Source organism: Lissotriton vulgaris, unplaced genomic scaffold (genome assembly GCF_964263255.1).
Source record: "Lissotriton vulgaris unplaced genomic scaffold, aLisVul1.2 SCAFFOLD_829, whole genome shotgun sequence".
In the NCBI taxonomy this organism is placed as follows: domain Eukaryota; kingdom Metazoa; phylum Chordata; class Amphibia; order Caudata; family Salamandridae; genus Lissotriton; species Lissotriton vulgaris.
Genome location: NW_028248543.1, coordinates 135,610 through 157,190, shown reverse-complemented (window position 1 = coordinate 157,190; position 21,581 = coordinate 135,610). Strand labels below are relative to the sequence as shown.

General features: G+C 44.0%; 1 protein-coding gene across 4 annotated transcripts in view; it reads left to right on the top strand.

Annotated features, from left to right (window-relative positions):
- LOC147664064 (uncharacterized) overlaps positions 1 to 21,581 on the top strand; it is a 392,091-nt gene that overhangs the window by 251,468 nt on the left and 119,042 nt on the right. For 3 of the 4 annotated variants that reach the window (XM_086950007.1, XM_086950005.1, XM_086950008.1), the window contains 2 exons: positions 4,768 to 4,846; positions 11,866 to 12,033. In XM_086950007.1, the coding sequence (XP_086806133.1) occupies positions 4,768 to 4,846; positions 11,866 to 12,033 (247 nt within the window). The remainder of the gene's footprint in view (positions 1 to 4,767; positions 4,847 to 11,865; positions 12,034 to 21,581) is intronic. The other variant, XM_086950006.1, reaches the window with a different exon arrangement.

The window sequence follows — 21,581 nt, the reverse complement described above, 5'->3', positions numbered from 1 at the left end:
GGACGCAGCGGGCGTGTTGCGGTGACTCCGGTCTGTATGGTGAGGGATGCGATACCTTGCGTGGATTCCGGTGCACAGGTTTCTGTGGAAGGGGCTTGCAAAAGGTACGATGCAACGATATTCCGGGCGGCGATGATCCCCGGTGCGGCGACGATGCACGGCTCAGCGTCGATCTTCTACTCTCACGGCCCCTCGAATCGATGGCTCTGCGACGACTCTCGTAGCGACGTGATGCGGTCCACAAGCAAGCGGTGCGATGATCTCACCCAGTGACGACAGGCTCTGCGACGATACTCGCAGCGATGGTTATCTCCCCGCACCGGACTAGTGCGTCCCGCAAGCGAATGATGCGATGACTCTGGCAGCGGCAACAGGCGCTGCGACGATTTTGGCCTTCATAGCTGCAGGAATTTCCTCGTACTAACGGGGATGCGCTCCGCAAGCGAGCGATGCGTTACACTTTGCAGAAAGCTCTTTAAATCTTGGTTCCCAGCTTCCCAACACAGGTACAACTTCTAGAGGCACCACAACTGGCCCAAGCACTCTGGGAAGGACAGAACTCTCTCAGCAGAGTACAGGGAAGCTGGGGGTGAAGTCCTTTTGTTCCTGGGACCTCTTAACATGGAGCCAGCTCTTCTTCAGACCCTTGGAGATTCCTTCAAGCAAGGGAGCACAGCACAAATCAAAGCCCTTCCCCTCTCCTTGGCAGCAAAGCAGCTGCAGGTCAGTCCAGCAAAGCAACAGCAGGACAGTCTTCCTTCTTCGGTCTTCCAGCTTTCTCCTTGGCAGAGATTCCTTCTTGATTCCAGGATGATCTAAAGTTCAGTGGTCTGGGGTCCTGTACTTATACCCCAAAAAGTATTTGTTCCCTTTGTGCAGGAGAACTTTGAGCCCGGTGCAAACCAGTTCTGGAGCACTCTGTTTACATGACTCCTTCTTTCCTTTCACAGTGCAGAGCAGAAATATCAGACACCCCACAGGAGGTGGAGTCAGCATTGTGGAGGGAAAGCACAGCCCTGGAGCACTTTGTTGACATGATTCCTTCCCTCCTTTCACAGTGCAGGACAGCGACATCAGACGCACCACAGGGGGTGGAGCCAGCACTGTGGGGGGCAGGCACAGTCCTATTCAGGTCCCAGGTGCAACTCCTCCCTCCCATCTAGATGCAGATCTCTCTATTCACCACTGGGCGGACTCATTCTGTCTCCTGGAATCCCCCAGCCCTGTCACTCACAAACCACACAGTCAATTCACAAACAGCTAAAGGCACACAGACAGGTCAGACAAGAAATCAGCCACTTTCTAAAAGTACAGCTTTCAAACACAGGATTTAAAAACCATCCTTCCTAAAAGATGTGTTATTAAATTCTGAGTTCAGGGATACCAGACTTTTATTTTCTATCTTGCTCCTATGGGAAGATATTCAGGTAAACATTATACTCAGCATTCCCCATTATAGCCTATACTCCTAACCACTACTAGCCCCAAAAAAAGAGAAACTCAAATAAGTACTGAGTAGAGTATAATAATCCCCAAGGTTCCTGGATAGGAAACAACAATTGTTTGTACAATTTGCCATGGGAAATGAAATCCCAAAATGAAGACCAGCAAGAAATAAACCACATCCAAGTCCAGTCGCCAAATGAAGACCCCACTGAGGATGCAACACAGAGAGCCAACTGAACGAAAATGGATCAATTGCAGATAACTCCCAATTGTTGGCAGTTACAAATCAATCCATGGATATAAACATGCTTCATCCAGATCTTGAATCAGCAAATGAGCACTGTGAATCGGCAAATGATCTACCAAATGTTGCAGGAAAGATATGTAGCTCACAGTTAATGGATAGCATTGATTTCAAAGATAAGGCCACTGGTTGTCCACTGCTAGTTCGCACACTTGACGCTCCAGTAAAACAGATATGCTTACCCAGGGTCCACCCCAGCTAATAAAATAACTCAACATACTAAGCCCCTCCTCACCTTCTCTGGTGATAGGTGCCAATCAAAACCAAGGACTGCTCCCAAGGAGTGATTTGAGATGGTGATCCGAGCCTCAATACCCCAAACAGGAGCAGTAGTCAAGTTCACCTTTCACTAACTTATTCTGCTAAAAAACAACATTTCCCTTGATCAAAGTTTAACGATGCACCATGGTGATGTCAAAGCGAATGAACCTATACTAAAACAATAGTAATGATCTTTACACAGACCTATCAGTACCTAAACAAATCAGAAGGCTACAAAAAGCCCAAAACATAGGATCATCTACATTGGTGGCTTAAATAAACTGGAGAGTCACTTTGCATCTCTGCAGCATGCTCTTCCTGGTCGCATAGACCAGAATTAATTTCTGAATTGTTTGCCATACACTAACCCGCCTGCTCGGCTAAACCAGATGATACCAACCAATGCACTCAATCCCCTCCATCCAACCTAACACCCTAAACCTTGCCTGAACCAAATGCAAATAAAGATGAAAGAGACTCCTCTCAGTCTTAGGCCCTTCACTATGAAATTACCTGCCCTCTACATCTGAAATGCCCCAGCCTCATTTAATGCATGGCAAAACTAAAAATCCCACCACTGCAACCTTAACAACCTAATCCAATGGGATAAAAAAGGACGACATGAGAATCAGACTAATATCCAATTAACTAGACCTCATCTATGTCGGGCCGATGTCGAAGAAAAGGAAGCACATCCAGGCTCCCCTAAGCCAATCACAACGCTGCCATCCAGCATTGTGGTTGGTCTGAGCGCATAGTTCGGCGTTCAGATGGAGACTGGGGGCCTGGGAATGCTCTCCACCCAGGCCAGCCAAAGCCTCATGCGAACTTCAGTGTGCCCACCACTCCTCCCCTGCTCTGCTCTGTCAAAAAATCAGCCCCGCCCATCCCACCAAGCTGCCACAGCAGGACAAAATAAAATGATAATAACATCAAGTTATTATCGTTTAATTTTTCCTTTCTTTCACTGCTTCAAAGCAGTCGGGCGACACTCCTCCGCCTTAGCTGTGGAACCGCAACTGTCTTCTTTACCATCTTTTGATTGGATGAATTGAATCCCCCCCATTCTCACTTTGAGATAACTACTTTGTTCTTTTAATTTCAGCACTCCAAGTAAATGCATGTGTTTTCTTGCTCTTCCCTCATGTGCTGTTTCCCCTTTCCAATTCCTGTCTCCCCTTGTGCCTTCTATATTGCTCCTGCCTCCAGATCCTACATGGCTTCCACCGCTTCTACTTGTCTGATTTTTATTTCTAACCCCCCCCCACCCCTTCTTGTTGCTCTCTCACTTCCCTGTGCTCTCCTGTGCAACTGCACACCTCCCTCCACATCCACAGGTGGCAGTCATTGTTTTACCATCCCGTCCCTGTATAGCTCCATTATTGATCCCCACTTTTCCTCTGCTGCTCTCCCACACCTTTGTGTCATGTTTTTTTAGGAGTGCCAGGCAGCTGGAACCTACTGTCTCAATTGTCACACATATTTATCCCATTTTCTTTTACATATCGCTCCAAGATTGGCATCTGGCATCTGGCATCTTGGAACAGTAAATCAAAAACTAAATGACGGCTGCATCATAATGCATTTGCGTCACTGCACTTTTTTTATTTTGGCCAATGGTGCATAGCTTCGGCCTAACACATTTCTTTCTCTTTTTGTTGATCCTGAAAACCATCGGCAAAAGTAAAGAGAAATCCAGTAGGTCTGTATTAGCCTCAAAAAAGTGAAACCAATTGGCTTAGCTAATGCTTCTTTTCAGAGGGCAGAAAACAAAAAGGGTCTTGACTCTAACTCAGCAAGGCTGAGCCAACTTAATAATATTGAACAACACAGCTGCCAGTGCTGAGACTATTATTTTTTTAAACAAATAGGGGGCGGTTTTATGAACATAACATAATACCCTGCTTTTTGAATTGCAAAAATCACTTTTATTCCTCTTTTTTTAAATCTCAATGAGTTTTTTTAGATGATTGTTTGTGCATGAAAATACAAATCCAACATAAAAACTCTATACATTTATATACAAAAGACTCATAACAAAAATTATTAGGACTGACACACTATAAGTTTAAACACACTGTTGGCCAACCATTCATAACCCACTCACACTATCCAACCTTATCTACAAACACACAAAGGTCCCGGTGTCAATAATGCGAAAAAGTACAAATGAAATAAATATTTTTTACACTTTCAATTTTTTTCTGTATGTTATGATTCAGAAAGACATTCTACTATTTACAATCCTATTCACAATCTTATGTTTTATGCGATCCGGTCCCAGGAATAAAAGTGATTTTTGCAATTCAAAAAGCAGGGTATTATGTTATGTTCATAAAACCGCCCCCTATTTGTTTAAAAAAATAATAGTCTCAGCACTGGCAGCTGTGTTGTTCAATATCTTTTCAGAGGGGGCACACCAAGGAAAGTCTTTTCGGGAAAACGTTTTCTATGTGAGTACAAAACTGTCAGATGTCACTGTAATACTAAAGTTATGCTGCAGATTTATTACAAATGTGGAGAATTCACAAATATAGAAGTAGGACAAACTTGTGTATGCTGACAAGTTTACTGTTTTTTGTGAATTGAGAAAAAAATCACATATCCTGCTTTCTGGTGATTCTGGGCCTTAGCTAGCACTAACATTTGAGGAACTATCTTAATGAAAACCATTCACGAGACGTGTTTTTCTTGTTTTTAAATCACGTTATACTAATATTCATGTTTGCTGTTCTATTTCTTGTTTTTCTCCGAAGACCGATATTTTTAAGGTGAAAACCAAAGATGTGGGGCAGCTGAAAAACTGCATAATCCGACAAGAAAACAACGACAAAAGTATGTTTGGAGTGCAAATGTCTTTGGAATGAGGTGCTCTTATTGTACTGTCCCCTCGTAGGAATACACATTTGTTTCACATGCTCTCGCTTTACAGACACCTCCTTTCATTAAACGACCTTCCTTTTGTTCATAATGAGGGTTTAACAAATAATGCTTTTAGCAAAATCAAAATAATGAGAGTGCTTTCCGAAAATCACAAGAAATTACCCCTTCCGTAGAACTGCGCCAAAAAAAGTGATTCTCATAAAGGCCGTAGTTGTAGAATACAAGATTTGTATTTTGGGCATAGAAGGGTATAAGAATAGACATTGATCCAAAAAAAAGAAGGGGCGGATTTACAATAACTGGCGCATCCCTGCATCTCAGCAGGGATGCGCCAGTTATTGTGCGTCATGGCTCCTCCACCATGGATGCGCAGCATTTACAATGCGGCGCACCATGGGGCAAATACAGACAGATGTGTCATGCATCTGTGCCGTAAAGGCGGCACATTGCTGGAGTTGCATCGCAGGCGCGACGCAGCTCGCGTCAAAAGTGACTGAATGAAATCTAGTAGATTTAACTCAGCCACTTTTAGGAGGCATTCCCCCCCACCCCCTCCCCCCATCCTGCGCGGGAATACATACTTCTGGCGCAGGTCTTTACAACGTGGCACATCTCCCAGATGCGTCACGTTGTAAATACCCCGCAGCATGGCGCTGGTTTGGCACCACCGCTGCATTACAAAAGTGACGCAGCGGCGGGGTAAAAGAGGCGCAAGGGGCTTGTAAATCTGCCCCTAAATTCGCATGGTGCACGAACAAGAAATTGTACAATGTCACATGCACCTTGGGTTGGATAAGTGTCTGTACACACTGGGCGTGCTTCACAAAGGTATGGATTTATAGAGCAGACTAAGCAATGCATAATTTGTGTTTCCCGCATCTCCATTGTTTCTAACAATTTGGGTATTCATGTACATTTCAATAGACTCATGCATAAAGTGTGCATACTATGGTTTACTTTCTTACCTGCTTGATATTCATGTATAATGGGGATTTACACTAGATTCATAACTGTGTGTGTGCAAATCTACTTCCAGGAAGAAATCAGCTTCCACACAATGTTCTGCAAATATAAATATACAGCACTGACTGGTCATTCAATGTACTTACTAAATAATTCATTTGGTGTAAGGAAGGTGCTCAGATAAGTTTTTTGAACGCATCTTAAAGGGTTCGATAATAAATGGGGTAAAGTACCCTTACCGTACATTTTAAGGATCTAGAAAGTTACAGAGGACTTCTATGACCAAAAAGAAAAAGATCAAGGATGAGTTCTTTTACAAGGTTATTGACCTTCGAGGAGACTTGCAATATTCTTAAATTGCATGACATTGGGTACCTTATTCCTTATAATACATGGTCACACCATGACCCTTCCCACAAAACACCCAGGGCCATATGTACGAGGAAGTGGCGGAGCGTGACTTTAGCCTCCTTGGCTTAACGACATACTCCGCCACATCAGAAAAGCAAGGCTGCGCCATATTTACAAGGATGTGGTGCAGCCTTGCTTTTCCCCCTGCGATGGTGCTAAGTTTCAAAACTTAGGCCCAATGCAAGCACCCTTGCACCAGAGTGCAAGGGTGTCTGTGTGCAGGGGAGGATAGGTTATGTGTAGGAAGGTGTCCCTTCCAGCACATAACCAATCCTAAAATGCCATTTTGTAGCTTTCATGTGTGCTGCTTCGTGCAGCACACATGAAAGTTACAAAATGGCATTTTTAAAAAGGTTTGTTTATGTACGGGAAGGAACACCTTCCTGTACATAAACAAACCATGGCATTTTGCTTTTTCCATGTGTGCTGCCTTGTGCAGAACACATGGAAAAAGCAAAAATGGGGAGAAATAATGCATTGCTCCTCGTTTCGCCACCTTAAGACCAGGGTTTTCCTGGACTTAAATTTGGCGCTGCCTCCAATGTACTCCACCCTTGTACATAGTAGGCAGCATCAAATACAATGGGTGTTGCCGTGGAACACCCACCACAACACCCACTGCACGCCCCTTCCACGCTAAACATAGCGTGAAAGGTGCCTTATGTACAAGGCAGCGATAAGCCACATTAAGTGGCTTAACGCTGCCTTGTACATAAGGCAAGGCCCCTATCACCACGGGAACCTCACAAAAGGTGAAGTTCCCTTGGCGACGAGGGCTAGTAAATATGCCCCTTAAATCCTTGGTTTGTTGGTCTTTGAAATCTGGAAAGGCATAATATACATATTTGTTGAGCACAGTATGCACACAGTGAGACTTAAAATGTTGTTTCCCCCCAGTATCTGCATGGTTGAAATGGAGAACGGCTTCTTTGCATGTGTGCTAATTCACAAAAGGAATTTGTGCATGCAAATAATAATGCATTGTGAAATGTAAAAATATTGCCTTACTGTAACTGTTGCAGCTGCAGCCGTATTCGTGTTCAATGCTTAACCGATGCTAAATTCTGCCACTCTGTTACTCTCATTCCTGACATCATAGAAGAGAAATCTTGAATTGCCTGTCCAGTTCAAAAAAGTTTATATTTTTCTATTAGCATGAAGGTCGTATGTACTATCCTACGATTTCAGTTTCTACAACTAAACAGGTATTTTCTTTCGGTTTTATCACATGATCTACACCCCTGTCTATGAAAACATATACATTTTAGTTCTGTACATTTGTGCTTTAGCTTTTATGCTTTCAAGGTGCTAAGGGATTGCTTTGTGAATCGCAGATTTGTTTCATTTTTGTTAATAAACATTTTCAGACTTTTGATTCAGCCTGACCTTAGTTCTTTTCACAGCATGTTATGTTATGTTAATAACACTTCTATAGCGCACAGATGCCCCAGCAAAGGGGCATCCCGGCGCTTCTGGAAGGGAATCCAGACACAACACAACAGAAAGATGGAGGAAGCACACAAAACAGAATCCTAAGAGGGATGGGGGAACAGATGCGTTTTGATGGCTCTCCTGAATTTCAGCAGCTCATCAATTTCGCGGATGTAGGGCGGTAAAGAATTCCACAGCTTCGCAGCCAGGACTCGGAAGGAACGTCCTCCCACTCTGCCCAATCTAAATCGCGGAACCACAGCCAAGTTTTGGCCCATGGATCTCAAAGGGCGCGAGGGAACATAAGGCTTCAAAAGATTGTCAAGAATCGGGGGGGAGGCCATCCTGAGGATCTTAAACGACAGGCACAGTGTCTTAAAATGGATCCTCTGTGCCACTGGCAGCCAATGTAGAGAGTGGATGGTACTCTCAGCAGAGCAGAACCTCGGTAGCCCCACCAGGGCTCTGGCTGCAGCGTTCTGGATACGTTGCATCCGCGTGATTTCAGCCTGGTTGGCACCCAGCAGTAATGAGCTGGCGTAATTAAGCCGTGATAGTATAGATGCTTGAATGACCAGCTGCCTGGTTGAGGCATCAAAGAACCTCAAGATAGGTCTCAGCCCTCGTAAGATGCCGAAACAGGTGGCCGCTACTTTTTTCGTATGGCCACAAAAATTGAGGGCAGGGTCAAGCCAAACCCCCGAGTTCTTTACCTCTCTCACTGGGGTAGGGGTTACACCCAGCTCAGGGGGCCACCACTTATCATCCCAGAGATCCGCTTGCTTACCCACTATCATGACCTCCGTTTTTTTGGCGTTAAGCTGGAGACAGTTGGTGTTCATCCAGGTGGCCACTGCCAAGAGTCCTTCCCGAAATCTGGGAGCATCACGGTCGGAGTCCCCACTCAGGGTGGCCGCCAGCTGCGTGTCGTCAGCGTAAGAGGCCATGGTCAGACCCCAATGCTTGACGACATCAGCCAGCGGCCTCACATAAAGATTGAATAATGTGGGGCTCAAAGACGAACCCTGAGGCACACCCAGATCCAGGGGATAGAGTTTGGACTCAAACGGTGGAGTGGCAACCTTGAAGGTCCGATCAGATAGGAAGGAGCGGAACCAATCGAGAGCAGTGCCCTCAACCCCTGCCTCTCGTAGACATTGAAGTACAATTTTGTGCGAAACCGTGTCAAACGCGGCACTTAGGTCGAGAAGTATCAGTGCCGCAGTCTGTTTGGAGTCAAGCACAGAACGAAGATGTTCCGTCATAGAGAGCAGGGCAGTTTCCGTGCTGTGGCCCGCACGGAACCCATTCTGGGAAGGATCCAGAATACATTCCCTCGCAAGATGTTTAGTCAGCATGTCGTTCACATGGGCTTCCGCAATTTTTGCGGCCCAAGGAAGGAGAGAGATAGGGCAATAACTCTCAAGTTTAAGGGGGTCCAGGGTGGCCTTTTTGAGTATGGGTGTCACAACGGCCTGTTTCCATTTTATCGGGACAATGCCCGAAGTGAGGGAGAGATTAATGAGGTGGCATATTGGAGGGAGGCAGACAGCAGCAGATTCTCTAAACTGGGCAGGCTTCAGTGGGTCCTCTGGTGAGCCTGATTTAATTTTAGAAGCCAGTGTGTGAAATGCCTCCATCGACAAACTAGGTAAAGAGGATAAAACCTCACCTATGGTAAGTGTGGAACTGGAGGGCTCATCTCCCTGATTAATGGTGGGAAAGGCGCGATAAATAGCTTGAACCTTTTCCCTAAAAAAAGCAGCCAGATTTTCGCAGTGATCCACAGAACAGACTTCTGCTGCAGTGGCTCTTTTGGCCATCAAATCCTTAAGGACTTTGAAAATTAGCTTGGATGGATTGGGGCTATTTCTAAATTCCTGGGCGTAATAAGCCACACGGGCTCTACATACCGCTCTGTGGTATGATTTAATTTTGGAGAGACAGGCAGTTTTTTTCCCAGCCTCATAGGATTTCCGCCATTCCCTTTCTGCCTGTTTGCAGGCTTTTTTTAACAGAGCCAGGGGACTGTCGTACCATGGGCTGGGTTCTCTAGAAAGGCATTTAGTCCAGGCGGCCGGGATTAGAGCATCTAAAGCACGAGAAACCCAATCACAATAAGCGTCATACCCAGCTTCCACACTAAGGTGAGAGCCTAGTGGGTTGACCTCTAGGAAATGATGAAAATCATCCAGTTTGAGTTTCTTCCAGTGACATTTCATCACTACTCTATCTTGGGGCTTAAACGGATGCTCATTAAGCACAAGGGAGATTTTCACCAGAAAATGGTCAGCCCAAACTACAGGACTAGGCCTGGTTACCTTGGCCCCAGTTACATTAGTAAAGAAAGGGTCAAGAGTATGGCCCCCCAGATGAGTAGGGAAGGTGACCAGTTGATTGAGCTGAAGGGCCTCCAAATCAGCCAAGGTACTGCTGATATTGGGCATATGGGCGCAATCAAAATGAAGATTAAGATCTCCAAGAATGCAAAAGTTAGCGCAGCCCAGTGCCAGGGAGCTGACACATTCTGGGAGAGCCTTTCAAAAAGCAGTGTCACAGCCAGGAGGGCGATAAATTAGGAGACCGGACAGGGTGAACTGATGGCTGATAGAGATTCTAAAGAAAGCGCTTTCACACCCCACAAGGTCTACTACCCACCATTCACATGGATAGCAGGATTTTACTCCTACAGCAATGCCACCACCCCTAGATAACCGATTATGTGTAAAGATGGAGTAATCAGAGGGGAGTGCAAGATTAATGGCGGCCGCATCAGCCTCTTGGAGCCATGTTTCCGTCATAAAAAATACGTCTGGTAGTTCCTCACTAATAAGATCATGAAGTTCTGCGTGATGCTTCGGTAGGGATCTAATGCTCAGATTCCAGACCGTGATACCTTGAGGGACCAAAGGTCTACTACGGAGGGATTTGACCGGGGAGAGCTCTCTAAAAGCGCGAATAGGGGTGGGGGCAGTAAGGGACAATGTCGAGCAAGTACAGGTATAGGAGCCACAGAGGGGGCTAACCGACTCATGATGGCAGCGAGGGATAAAATGGCTAATGCTGAGCAAGTCAGCCCGAGAGTAAACATGTCTCGGCAGCATAATCAGATGAGACCCTAACAAACAGAGTACCGCCACGCCTGACGCCGCCTTAGCGCAGACGAGCGCAGACGGGAAGGACTCTGGCACGACTCAGGCGCACCCACTACGCGTCACCGCTGCGCACTGAGTAGTGCGGCTTAAGTAGGTGGATCTCAAGTTGCAGGAGCGCTAGAACGCTCAGAAATGGCGCACAGCAGTGTCCCCTTCGCTCCCAATATGGCGAGCGCCAAATCAGACCCCCGGGACCGGACCTGCTCGAGCAGCGGTGAAATCACCAATTACTGTGCAGGTGAGTGGGCAGGAGAGAACACACCTTAAAAACAAGATAAATAGAAAATAAAAATAAATCAAATACAAAACGGGACGTTTTAAAAACGAAAACGCGTGCACAGCAGCGCTAGCAGCATGTAATGCGAGGTTACCTGTCCATGTAGATTTAATTCATATCATGCACTCTACCTGAACATTCAGCCAACATATTTAATCATAGGCAGAGCAAGGAGCACTGCCTGCATACATCTTTTGTATTTCAAATTCAAATATACAATGAATTGCTTTCCCCTGTATTTTCCTCCCTATTTGCAAGTCTTGATCTCATGCAGGTGAAGAGCAAATGGAAGGAAGGAAGAAATATGTTCCCTGCCTGCGCTGCAAGCCCATGTATGCTCCTAGGGGTATTTTGGTTCTATGAGGAGTTGCACAGCAGACAGGGAACATACTGCAATTCTAGGTAGCAAAAGTATTTGTAAAGCACGCATTCCCCCCTTGAGTATCTGGGCACTAAATAATAAATGTTTGTTGTTACCCAACTAACTAATACCCATTGTATTGACCTCAGAAGGATGAAAGACTAAACAATGATTTTAGACATAAATTCACATCATGCATTTCCCTTGTGAATGAGCCCCTCTGTCCATGATAGAACGAGCAACATCAATATGGGTTGTTCCAAAGGTCAGATGAAATAAAGTACATTGTGAAAAATTGCATGACTGTTGAAGTACCTAAAGATGTAAGAAAGAATGGGAAAACCAAACAAAAGTTTTTATTGGATTGTTTCAGCAGGTCACTCATTATACTTGGAGGATGTCATCATAAAGAAATGGGGGAGTTCTGCAAACTTGTATGTGTTTCCTTGTAACACTTGGCTGTCTTCAGAAGATGAAATTGTCCTGCAGTGTCTGCCAGAATCAGAGTCTTATGAAGGTTCTCTAGCACTGTCTACTGAAGGTAGGACAACAACATTAATTATGAAAAAAAGGGACATTGAGCTATGGGTTGACAGTGCCAAATATAGTAAGCTCAGTGCCAGGAGTTAGAAGGTGAAAATAGAAAATGGGAACATCACAAAAGCACCCGGCGTACACGAGACACAACTGGCTAAAAGGAATAACGTTGGTAACTCAGAGTGAAAATAGGTTTATTTTGGTCATTAAACATACAAAGATTCTCAAATTACTCAATTCTCGCTCTCACGTCCACGTCCAAGGTCCTACGCTGTCTAACTTATTTAACTATTACCTCACAATTGATACCCACTCACTTTACTTCAAATAATAAAAAAAGTTCACTGCTGGTCCTTCCACTCTTTCCAACTATTGCTCAGTGTATCAACTCCCTTTTGTTTTCTAAAACACTGCAATGACTTATTTGAACCTTACACACTCTAGCCTCCTTGGACTAACTCAAAATCACCCCTGTGAGACGTTGGGTTGTTTGTTGACTGGGGTTGATCCCTGGTTAAGCAACAGCAACAATTCCTTGCAAGGTGAACCACAAAATGTCACTAAATTAACCTATGCTTGATCCTGGGTAGCGTGGCACAAAAAGTAGTCAGGCTTCACTTAGAGGCAATGTGTAAAGTATTTATGCAGCCAACAAACAGTAATAAAGTGACACAAGAAAGCTACCAAATAAGTTTAGAAAAATAGAGTAACTTTTCATAAATTATTTGAACCAAAATGACAAAAACCCAATCAGTAGAACCAGAGTCATGAATTTATAAAGTGTAAGGTTCAAAATAGTGCCTAAAAGATCAAAGTGCCAACCGCGGACGTCTGGTTGCGTGAGAATGGGTCAAAGTCTAAAGTTCAGGATGTAGCACAGTTCGGATACAAGAGGTGGATGGGGTCGGTCAGCGTTTACCTTAGGACTTGGACAAATTTCAGAAGAAAAGTATCTGAGAAGATAAAATTCAGCAAGGCAAGGCTGCAGATGGTGTTCAAGGAGAGAATGTCATCATTGGATGGCCTTGCGTCGAGCCGTAGTGAAGATATTTATGTTTGGATTCAGTCGCTGAAATGGAAGTTAAAAAACTTCAGTGGGACGAGACAGAAGGCTGTAGCCAAAGACAATTCAGTGAGATCCGTTACCCCTTTGGCGAAGGACCACTGAAACAGATTTGCTGCTGCAGAAAAGAACGTAGTGGGGAAGCCGCAAAGTCAATCCGACCTGTGATGCACCTAAGGCGATCAAGTTGGTCCCAGTCTCTTCCTGGTTCTCAGAAAACTTTTTAGCCAAATTTTGTCTAAGTTCTCAGTTTTGGAAATTGGCCAATTGGGATTTTTAACACCAGAACCATTGGGTCCAGGACTGGTGGAACACCTCTTGTGGGTTCAGGGCTCACTCAGGTTGGGTCCAAGTGCAGGTTCAAGATGGTATGTCCCTGTGGCTCTGAAAAGGAGGATAGCAAACTAGCCCTTGAAATCACTTCTGATAGTCCACCATGCAGATGTAGATGAAGGGCTCAACAGCAAGGTTGGCCTCTGATGGTTTAAGTCAGGCACCGGGCAGCAAAGCAGTCTTTCCAGATACAGCAGGAGAATGGCAGAATGCAAAGCAGGTCACAGCAGCAGGCAGTCCTCTGAGAGTCCTTTCGCAATTTCAGTAGTGAATCGAAGAGTCCATATAAGTGCCTATTTTAAACCCTGGTGCCCTGGTTCTGCAAGGTGGGAGAAGCTTCTGGAAAGCTTCTTTGAAGTGTGGAAAGTTTCCTGACTCCTCTGTCCTGGCTCCATGCTGGCTGCAGTGACAATCTAGGGTCATTAGGCCCTTTGTGTGACTGCAGCACACAGGCTATTCAGGTGCAAATGGGGCTGTGCTCAGCTCAGCCCCCCATGCTGCCCGCAGATGGCCCATTTAGGCACACCTAATGCCTCTATTGTGTGACTGTCTAAGAGATATTCACAAAGTCCAACTGTCATCTATACCTAGTCAGGTGACCCAAGACAGGTTGCAGGCACAAAATGGCTAAGGGTAGGAAAATGTCGACTTTTTGAAAGTGTCATTTTCAAAATTGTAATGAAAAATCAGACTTTACCATTAAAGAGTGTTTTCATAGGTACCAAACATGACATATCAACCTCTTCTCAATTAGGGATTATAGCGTATTAAATGTAATATGGAATTCCCAGTGTTATCCTGTGGGTGGGGTAGGCCTCACAGTAGGGAAAAAATAATTTGGAAGTTTTTCACTACCAGGACATGTAAAACTTAAAAGTACATGTTTACCCTTTAATTGCACAGCACCCTCTCCTATTGGCTACCTAGGGCCTACTTTAGGTGTGACCTATATGTAATACAAGGGAAGTTTAAGACTTGGCAAGGGGGGCATAAATGCCAAGTTGACTTGGCAGTGCAACACTCTATTCCAGCTGCAATAGCAGGCCTGGGACGTATTTTGGAGAGACACTTAAGTGTGTGGCACAATAAGTTCTGCAGGCCCAATGGTAGGATTTAAGTTAAAGGCCCTGGGTATATGGTACACAACTCGACAAAGGACTTATAAGTAAATTAAATATGCCAATTAAGTAAATGCTAATAAAACCATGGTTAGGGGAGTGAGCACAAGCACTTTAGCACAGGTTAGCAGTGATAAAGTGCACAGAGTTCTAAGACCAATAACAGCAGAAATCCAGCATATTCGGAGGTGAGTAGGCAGAAAGTTTGGAGGAAGACCACCCTAAGGCTTACACGCCTAATAACCACCATTTTGGTTTCCAAATATTTCATGCAATGGAAAGTGTTCGCCCGTATGTAGCCTCCTACATTACTTCTCTTACTTCTAGACCTATTAGTCGCTTGAGCATCGTTGATCATCCTACTTTATTAATTTCTCTCAACTATATAGATAAAAATCATAGGTTTTGCACACAAATGGTGCTCCTCTGTGGGTTTCCTCTATGACCTCTCTTCTTCCATCACCTGTGGTTCCAAGTTATCCATGTACACCCCACTTCCCATTGGTATCTCTCAAGGCTTTTTATTTGACCCTCTATTTTTCTGTCTCTATACCAGTTCTCATGGAGACCTTATCTCTTCATTTGGGATCTGATACTGTCTTTTCATATTTTCTTCACACAGGCAATACCCAAACTGTTTTCTTGTTTCTTTTTTCACAACTTATTCAGATAAACACACCCAACAGTATCGCATTCATCCATCTCTGAATGACCTTCCAGTTCCCTCATGTTAAACTCCTCTAAACCTCACGTCCTGTATTTTTAGCACCTATATTTTGACTCAGTCTGGTTACACCTTGCTACCCTAACATTTGTTTTTATGCAGCACCTCCATGAAAATGAAACATATAGTACAAAAATACAGTAATCAAAATATAATTTGACTGCAATATCTTGTCCTAAATATTGTTTTTTTAAATATAGGCCCATAGGAGTCAATAGGGATAATCTACATTCAATAGGATGATATTTAGAACAAGATATTGAATGAACACTAGATCTGTCAACACATTTCATTCAACATAGCTGAAACACTAGCAACCTGATCCTGACCCAACATTCTTTTGCTCTGCACTTATCACATTCTAGAATAATTCATGGTGGCATCCAAGGATTTTGCATGCCATGAACACAATTGATACCCCACGCCTCCCCTCTTTTTGCTTCGCAATGCTTTATCATTATTATAGAATTTTTGTTGGCATAGTGTCTATGAATAAAATAAAAAAACACATTTATGGACTAACTATTACTAAACTTCTAACATAGTCTGCAAAGTTAACTGATTCTATATACATTTGAATTCACTTACTAAAATTATGGTGCAGTTCTTTGTATTCAAGTCAATAACCTTAGCATTGCATGTGATAGTCCAATAAATATTAAGGTTGAGAATTCCATGCCTTCTCATTGTTTTTGCTACATTTCTTATTCTTTTACTCTGTATCATCTTTAGCCTTCCCTTTGTCTTTCTCCACACTTCTCATCACTACTACTTTGGTCAAATTCCATATTCTTGTGTTTTGTGCCTTTACTACATTCTCAAACAACTTGATGTCCCTTACGGGCTAAGTGTTTTTAGACAATTTCCATTATCAAACAGGGGTATTTGTTTTTCCATGTCTCCCACCTGTTATTTATTAAACGACACTGTCTTTCTTTAATCAAAGAGTGTGTGTTAGCCCCTGACATCCTTGGCGTGGTATTCCCCCAATATTTTATTTTGCCTTCAATCCTCCTGTTTTGCTGCATTCATTTTGATGGCATTAGGAATCTTTACCTTTTCTAACCAGTGTTAAAGGGCTTGTGTTCTCTCCTGCACACACTGTACAACTGGCTTCCATGTAAATGGCAAAGTATATTTCCTTGTAAGTCCATAGTAAAGTAGCTCTGCGTGTACCTATTGCCTGTAAATTAAATCCTACCAGTGGGCCTGCAGCACTCATTGTGCCACCCACTGTAGTAGCCATTTAAACCATGTCTCAGGACTGCCACTGCAAGCCTGCAGTGCAGTTTTAAAACTGCCATTTCGTCCTGGCAAATAAAACCTTTTGACAGGCCTAAATCTTAATTTTTAATACTTATAAGTCACCCCTATGTAGGCCCTAAGGTCTTCTTTTGCCCACTACGCCAACCCAATTAGGACCAAGCCATATGCAAATCGGTCTTCACCCCGTGCCTCATGGGAACAGTCCAGAACGAACTGCCAAGCCAAGTCCTCCCGGGACCGGAAACAAGCCTCCTGGGACTGGTTTCAGGGTATGTCATCCTCATTGGCCGGGCTAGCTTGAATCCAGTGGCACAGTGAGCAAGGGACCCATGTCTGGGCATACCCATCACTTAGGGCAAAAAGTGTAACTGCAACAAATGATGGACGGAATGCTGATTGATTCAAACATTCTCCCCCAGTCCTGGGCTCACTGTACCACTGGTTTCAAGCTATCCTGGCTGATGAGGGGTGAAACCCCGAAACCGGTCCTAGGATGCTTGTTTCCGGTCCAGGGAGGACCTGGCTTGGCAGTTCGTGCACAGGGTCAAGACTGATTTCTACATGGCCAGGTCTAAACTGGGAAGGCATGGTGAGCAAACAAATTATGGATTTAACCCAGATCTCTTGACTGGGGGTGAATGCTCTGATTTGTTCTGCATTCTGGCATCAATTGTGTGTCTTTTGCTTTCTTTCCCTAAGTGCACCAGGTATGCCCAGACATGGGTCCCGGGCTCACTGTGCCACTGGTTTCAAGCTATCCTGGCTTATGAGGGGTGAAACCACGAAACCAGTCTTAGGATGCTTGTTTCCAGTCCAGGGAGGACCTGGCTTGGCAGTTCGGGCTAGACTTTTCCCATGAGGCACAGGGTCAAGACTGATTTGCATATGGCCAGGTCTAAACTGGGGTGGCATGGTGAGCAAAAGAATGATGGATTTAACCCAGATCTCTTGACTGGGGGTGAATGTTCTGATTTGTTTTGCATTCCGTCCCTCAATTGTGTGTCTTTTACTTTTAGAAAGTTGACATTTTTTTCCTAACCATTTGTGACCTCTGCCAGCATCCCAGGCCACATGACTGTGAATGTCTCAGCTGTTTGTGTATTCATGCTAGACATCGACACAAAAAGGGCTTATGTGTGGGTAGCCAGGATGGCCGAGGACAGAGCTGCTCCTTGCCACTCTTGCACTTGAAAGGACCTGCTTTAAGCACCCACAAAGGAACATGTGTAGGAAGCTGTCTCTTTATGTAGTGCACATAAGGGGTACACTATAAAAAATAGTCCAGACAACCCCTATTGATTTTCAGGAGCCTTCTTTAACAAATCCCAAGTGCTCTGTTTTGTGGTAGTGTGGTTAAACCTCTTAGGCATATTTAGGGGAGTGTTAGGCATTTGTTGCACACACAGACTCAATAAATGAGACATACACTCAATACAAAATCCAAGACCAATGGAGAAAAATAACACATTTTTATATACATTTTGACACCAAGATCATTGGAATCAAGTAAGTACTTTCGGAGTTATCGGAAATACATTAGAATAACGGTTTTGAGGCATGATCCTCAAATGCGGTAATGTTATCCTATGGGAGAAAACATTTATTGCATAAATACACTTACAGATAACTTGAAACACTGTTCTTCTGGACTTAAAGTAGGCAGGGACCAGGTCCAAGAAAGCACCAGCAGTTCAAGCCTCGAACACTACATGTTAAAGTCAATGGAAAAAGTACCTGTAACAAAAAGGCTGCAATTGTGGTCTGGGGGACCGGTTGGCAGAATACAAGGGGGGGCTTGGCTCTTGAGGTTCTCAGAACCGCAGAGACACCATTAGTTTACTTGAGCCCGAGATGGGGACTTTGGGTGCAGAGATTTTGTGTTCAACGGGTTGGTGAGTTGGAGGGTTTCACGGTTCCTGGGGTACCTGCAGAAGAGGGAAAAGAAACACAGCAGGACCGCTCTTAGTGTGGAGCTAGCCTCTCTCAAAGTCCTTGGATGTGCAGGTACGTTTTGGCAATGGTGGTGTTTGGACTGAACACAAACAAGCCTTGGTGCTTGCAGCTGGCTCCGGTGCCAAAGGCATTACTCAGACCCTCCAGCTTATCGCGATTTCGCGATTCACGAAAAAATCGCGAAATTAGCTCACGAGTGCGATGGCCGCGATATCTACAATTATTGCCGCGATATTTACAAAAAAGTGTTGGCAAAACAAACAATGCTGTTTCATTGGCTGTGGGCGCACACGTCACTACGTGCCGCCGTCCAGCCGTCCAATACCTGCTTCCTTCTGGTGTTGTACACGCGCGAAGTAAGGCTTTTTATGCATCAAGCTGTTCTGCATTTGGTTTGGAATTACTCAAATCTAGCTTGTAAAATCTGAATTGGTTCACAAGAAAGGAGTGATATTATCTAAGCGCTGATTGTTCTCATGGTAAATTACTTATAATCTGCAAACCGGAATCGAGACAGGCTTCACAGGCTTCTTTTAAAATTAAAATATGCTGGGTCACTGCAAGTACTGCTCTCAAATACAGTGTTGTTTTAGAAGGAGCAGACAGACATAAGCAGCGCCGTGTTAAGAAAACGTTCGCTCGGCAAAACAAAAGGGACTGCATGGTTTAATTATTACTATAGCGACCCCTGGTGGAAAATAAATGGTTACCTTTTATCGGTTATTCAGAAGAGAGCGCGATGAATAGTTGGAGCTAGCTCAGCAGCAGAGTCCTCGCCTTTCATGCATGAGGCTGAGACAAGTTCGAGTATGTAAGACTTCCAAGCATGTCAGTCTGACCCTGGCGTCTCCTGTGCATTACACGCTTCATAGATCATTTAATGGATCAAGTGCTCGATTTCTGAATTGTGGTTCCACCGGACTTTTTACATGTTTTGTTTACTTGCTGTAGGGCATACGTCCTAAAAAAGAGAAGTGGGGTACTAACCCAGTTGGGCAGTATGCAAGTGACATGACGTGTGGCATCATACAGTCCATGACTTCACAGGAAGTGATATCACAAATGACATCAGATCTTCAGACCTCACACGTTTTGAGCAGGTCTATCAAAAGTACATTTAAGCGCATTAGGAGATTTTGCGTTGGGTTTGTGCCAAAAAAGTGAGGCAAACAACACAAAATCTAGGCCTCAGCTTATACATTTTTTTTAATAAACTCAGCAAAAATTAAATTGGCAACAAGGAGAAATGTGGTAGTAAATCTGTTCTGTTCAATTGGTTGCAAAGGTCTTGATTTTAAATTATCCGTTGGGGTTAACACACCTGCTGCAGAGGTCTTTGTGTGCCCAGTAGATCCCAGGGAATAATAATAATGAAAAAACTTTGGGCGTTAACACATTTGGTGGAGAGCTTTTGTTTTGTCTAACTGCTGAATAATGCTCCTGCTGTTGCCAGATAGCGTTTTGTCATGATAAAATAGGGCAGAGGATTATTATGCCTTCTGCAAGGTATGTGAATCAGGTTTCCAAGGCACTAGGATAGTGTCCTTCCATTTCTGGTACTTGGCTTCCGTTTCAAGATATTCTTAGAGTTTCTAATTGCTCAAATGGGGGTAATTTCTGATATTAATCTGTTTCCCTAGACTTCATTGCTTGATTTTGTTCAGGAGAAAGTGTCGCTCATAGTCGTTGAATGTCACTCATAATAACATTGAATTTATGAAAATGTCACATATAAGCAATCTGAACTGCTGGGGATATTTTAAGGCCCCTTTTAGTCCATTGGGTTTCAGAAAAGAGGATAGTTTTTAATGAATTTTCTTGCCTTTGCCCACTCACAAAGTGTCACTTAAATTGCCACACTTAATTTGATGCATTACTTTCTAGAAAAGCGATCTAGCAGCAAAGCAGGACTTTCTGTATGGGTCATATTGGTATTGTCAATATATTTTCAATGTTAAAAAGGGTGATAGAAATTACTGTTTTTTAAAATGGACGGGTCCAGGAGGTAGCGGTGCCCCGGCAGGGGTGCATACATGGGTGCTAGAACACCACAGGGAAAAATAGCGCCCCCTCTCACGAGGTGCAGATTGGAGCTGTGCTTCTGTAGAGCTGCAAACACTTTAAACATGCCTGTTTCACAGTGGATTTCCTTGCTAAATCAGTTTACATTGATTTAAGGCTGAAAGGGAATGATTGCGAGTAAAATAAATTGCCGCAATAATGCCGCTAAATTTTCACTTTTGTGCTGCTAAATTTCCATTTTTGTGCCGCTAAATTTGGAAATCTATGCCGCAATATCCTGGGGGGTCTGATTACTGCAGAAAGGCTCCGGGAAGGATCAGTGTCTCGAAGACTGAATGGATCGATTGAGCTGACCTCCTGAACATTTGGTGACCTCCTGGTGAGTTGCTTCCTCAGTGGATCCAATGGTCAGAAAACCGTGTACCAGGCTGATGCGGTTGGTGCCTGCTGGTTCAGGGAAGTAAACAGCCAAAGCCACCGGAGCACACACAATACAGTGTTTTTCCTCCAATCCTTGATAAGAGAATCTGACTAATTTTGTCCTTTCTCAATGGCCTATATTTTGACTTACACACACTTCCCGGTGCCATGGTTACTTCTTGTGCGTAGCTTATGGGGACCATTAATCTCTACAAGGTAAGAAAGAGGTTCGCCCGATTATGAATTTTGCAATACCAGCAGTTCACTACTTCTCTCATACCGATTTTTCTTTTTTTCCACTCCCGATGCTGTTAATTTTTCTGATGCACAAGTAGGCTTATCATGGTCCTGCATTTTAAAATAACAATATAGTCAAAATGTTTGGTCTACACTTCCGAATTTCGGAGGGACGGCTGCCCCCATGGATATCCAGGTTTGGTTGATTATGGACAGGGGGTAAGTCGACCTTGGATTTTGTGTCCCGGGCGACAATTTAGTATTTAACACCGTTTACCCATTCATGTCCCTGATCATTTAATTGTTTTCGAACTCTCCTCATCAACAGGTTCTTTTGCACACCATTGTTTACCAAACACGTGCGCAGTGGTATCGAGCCTTTCAGTTTGACTACTTTCATATCACTCTATACGTAT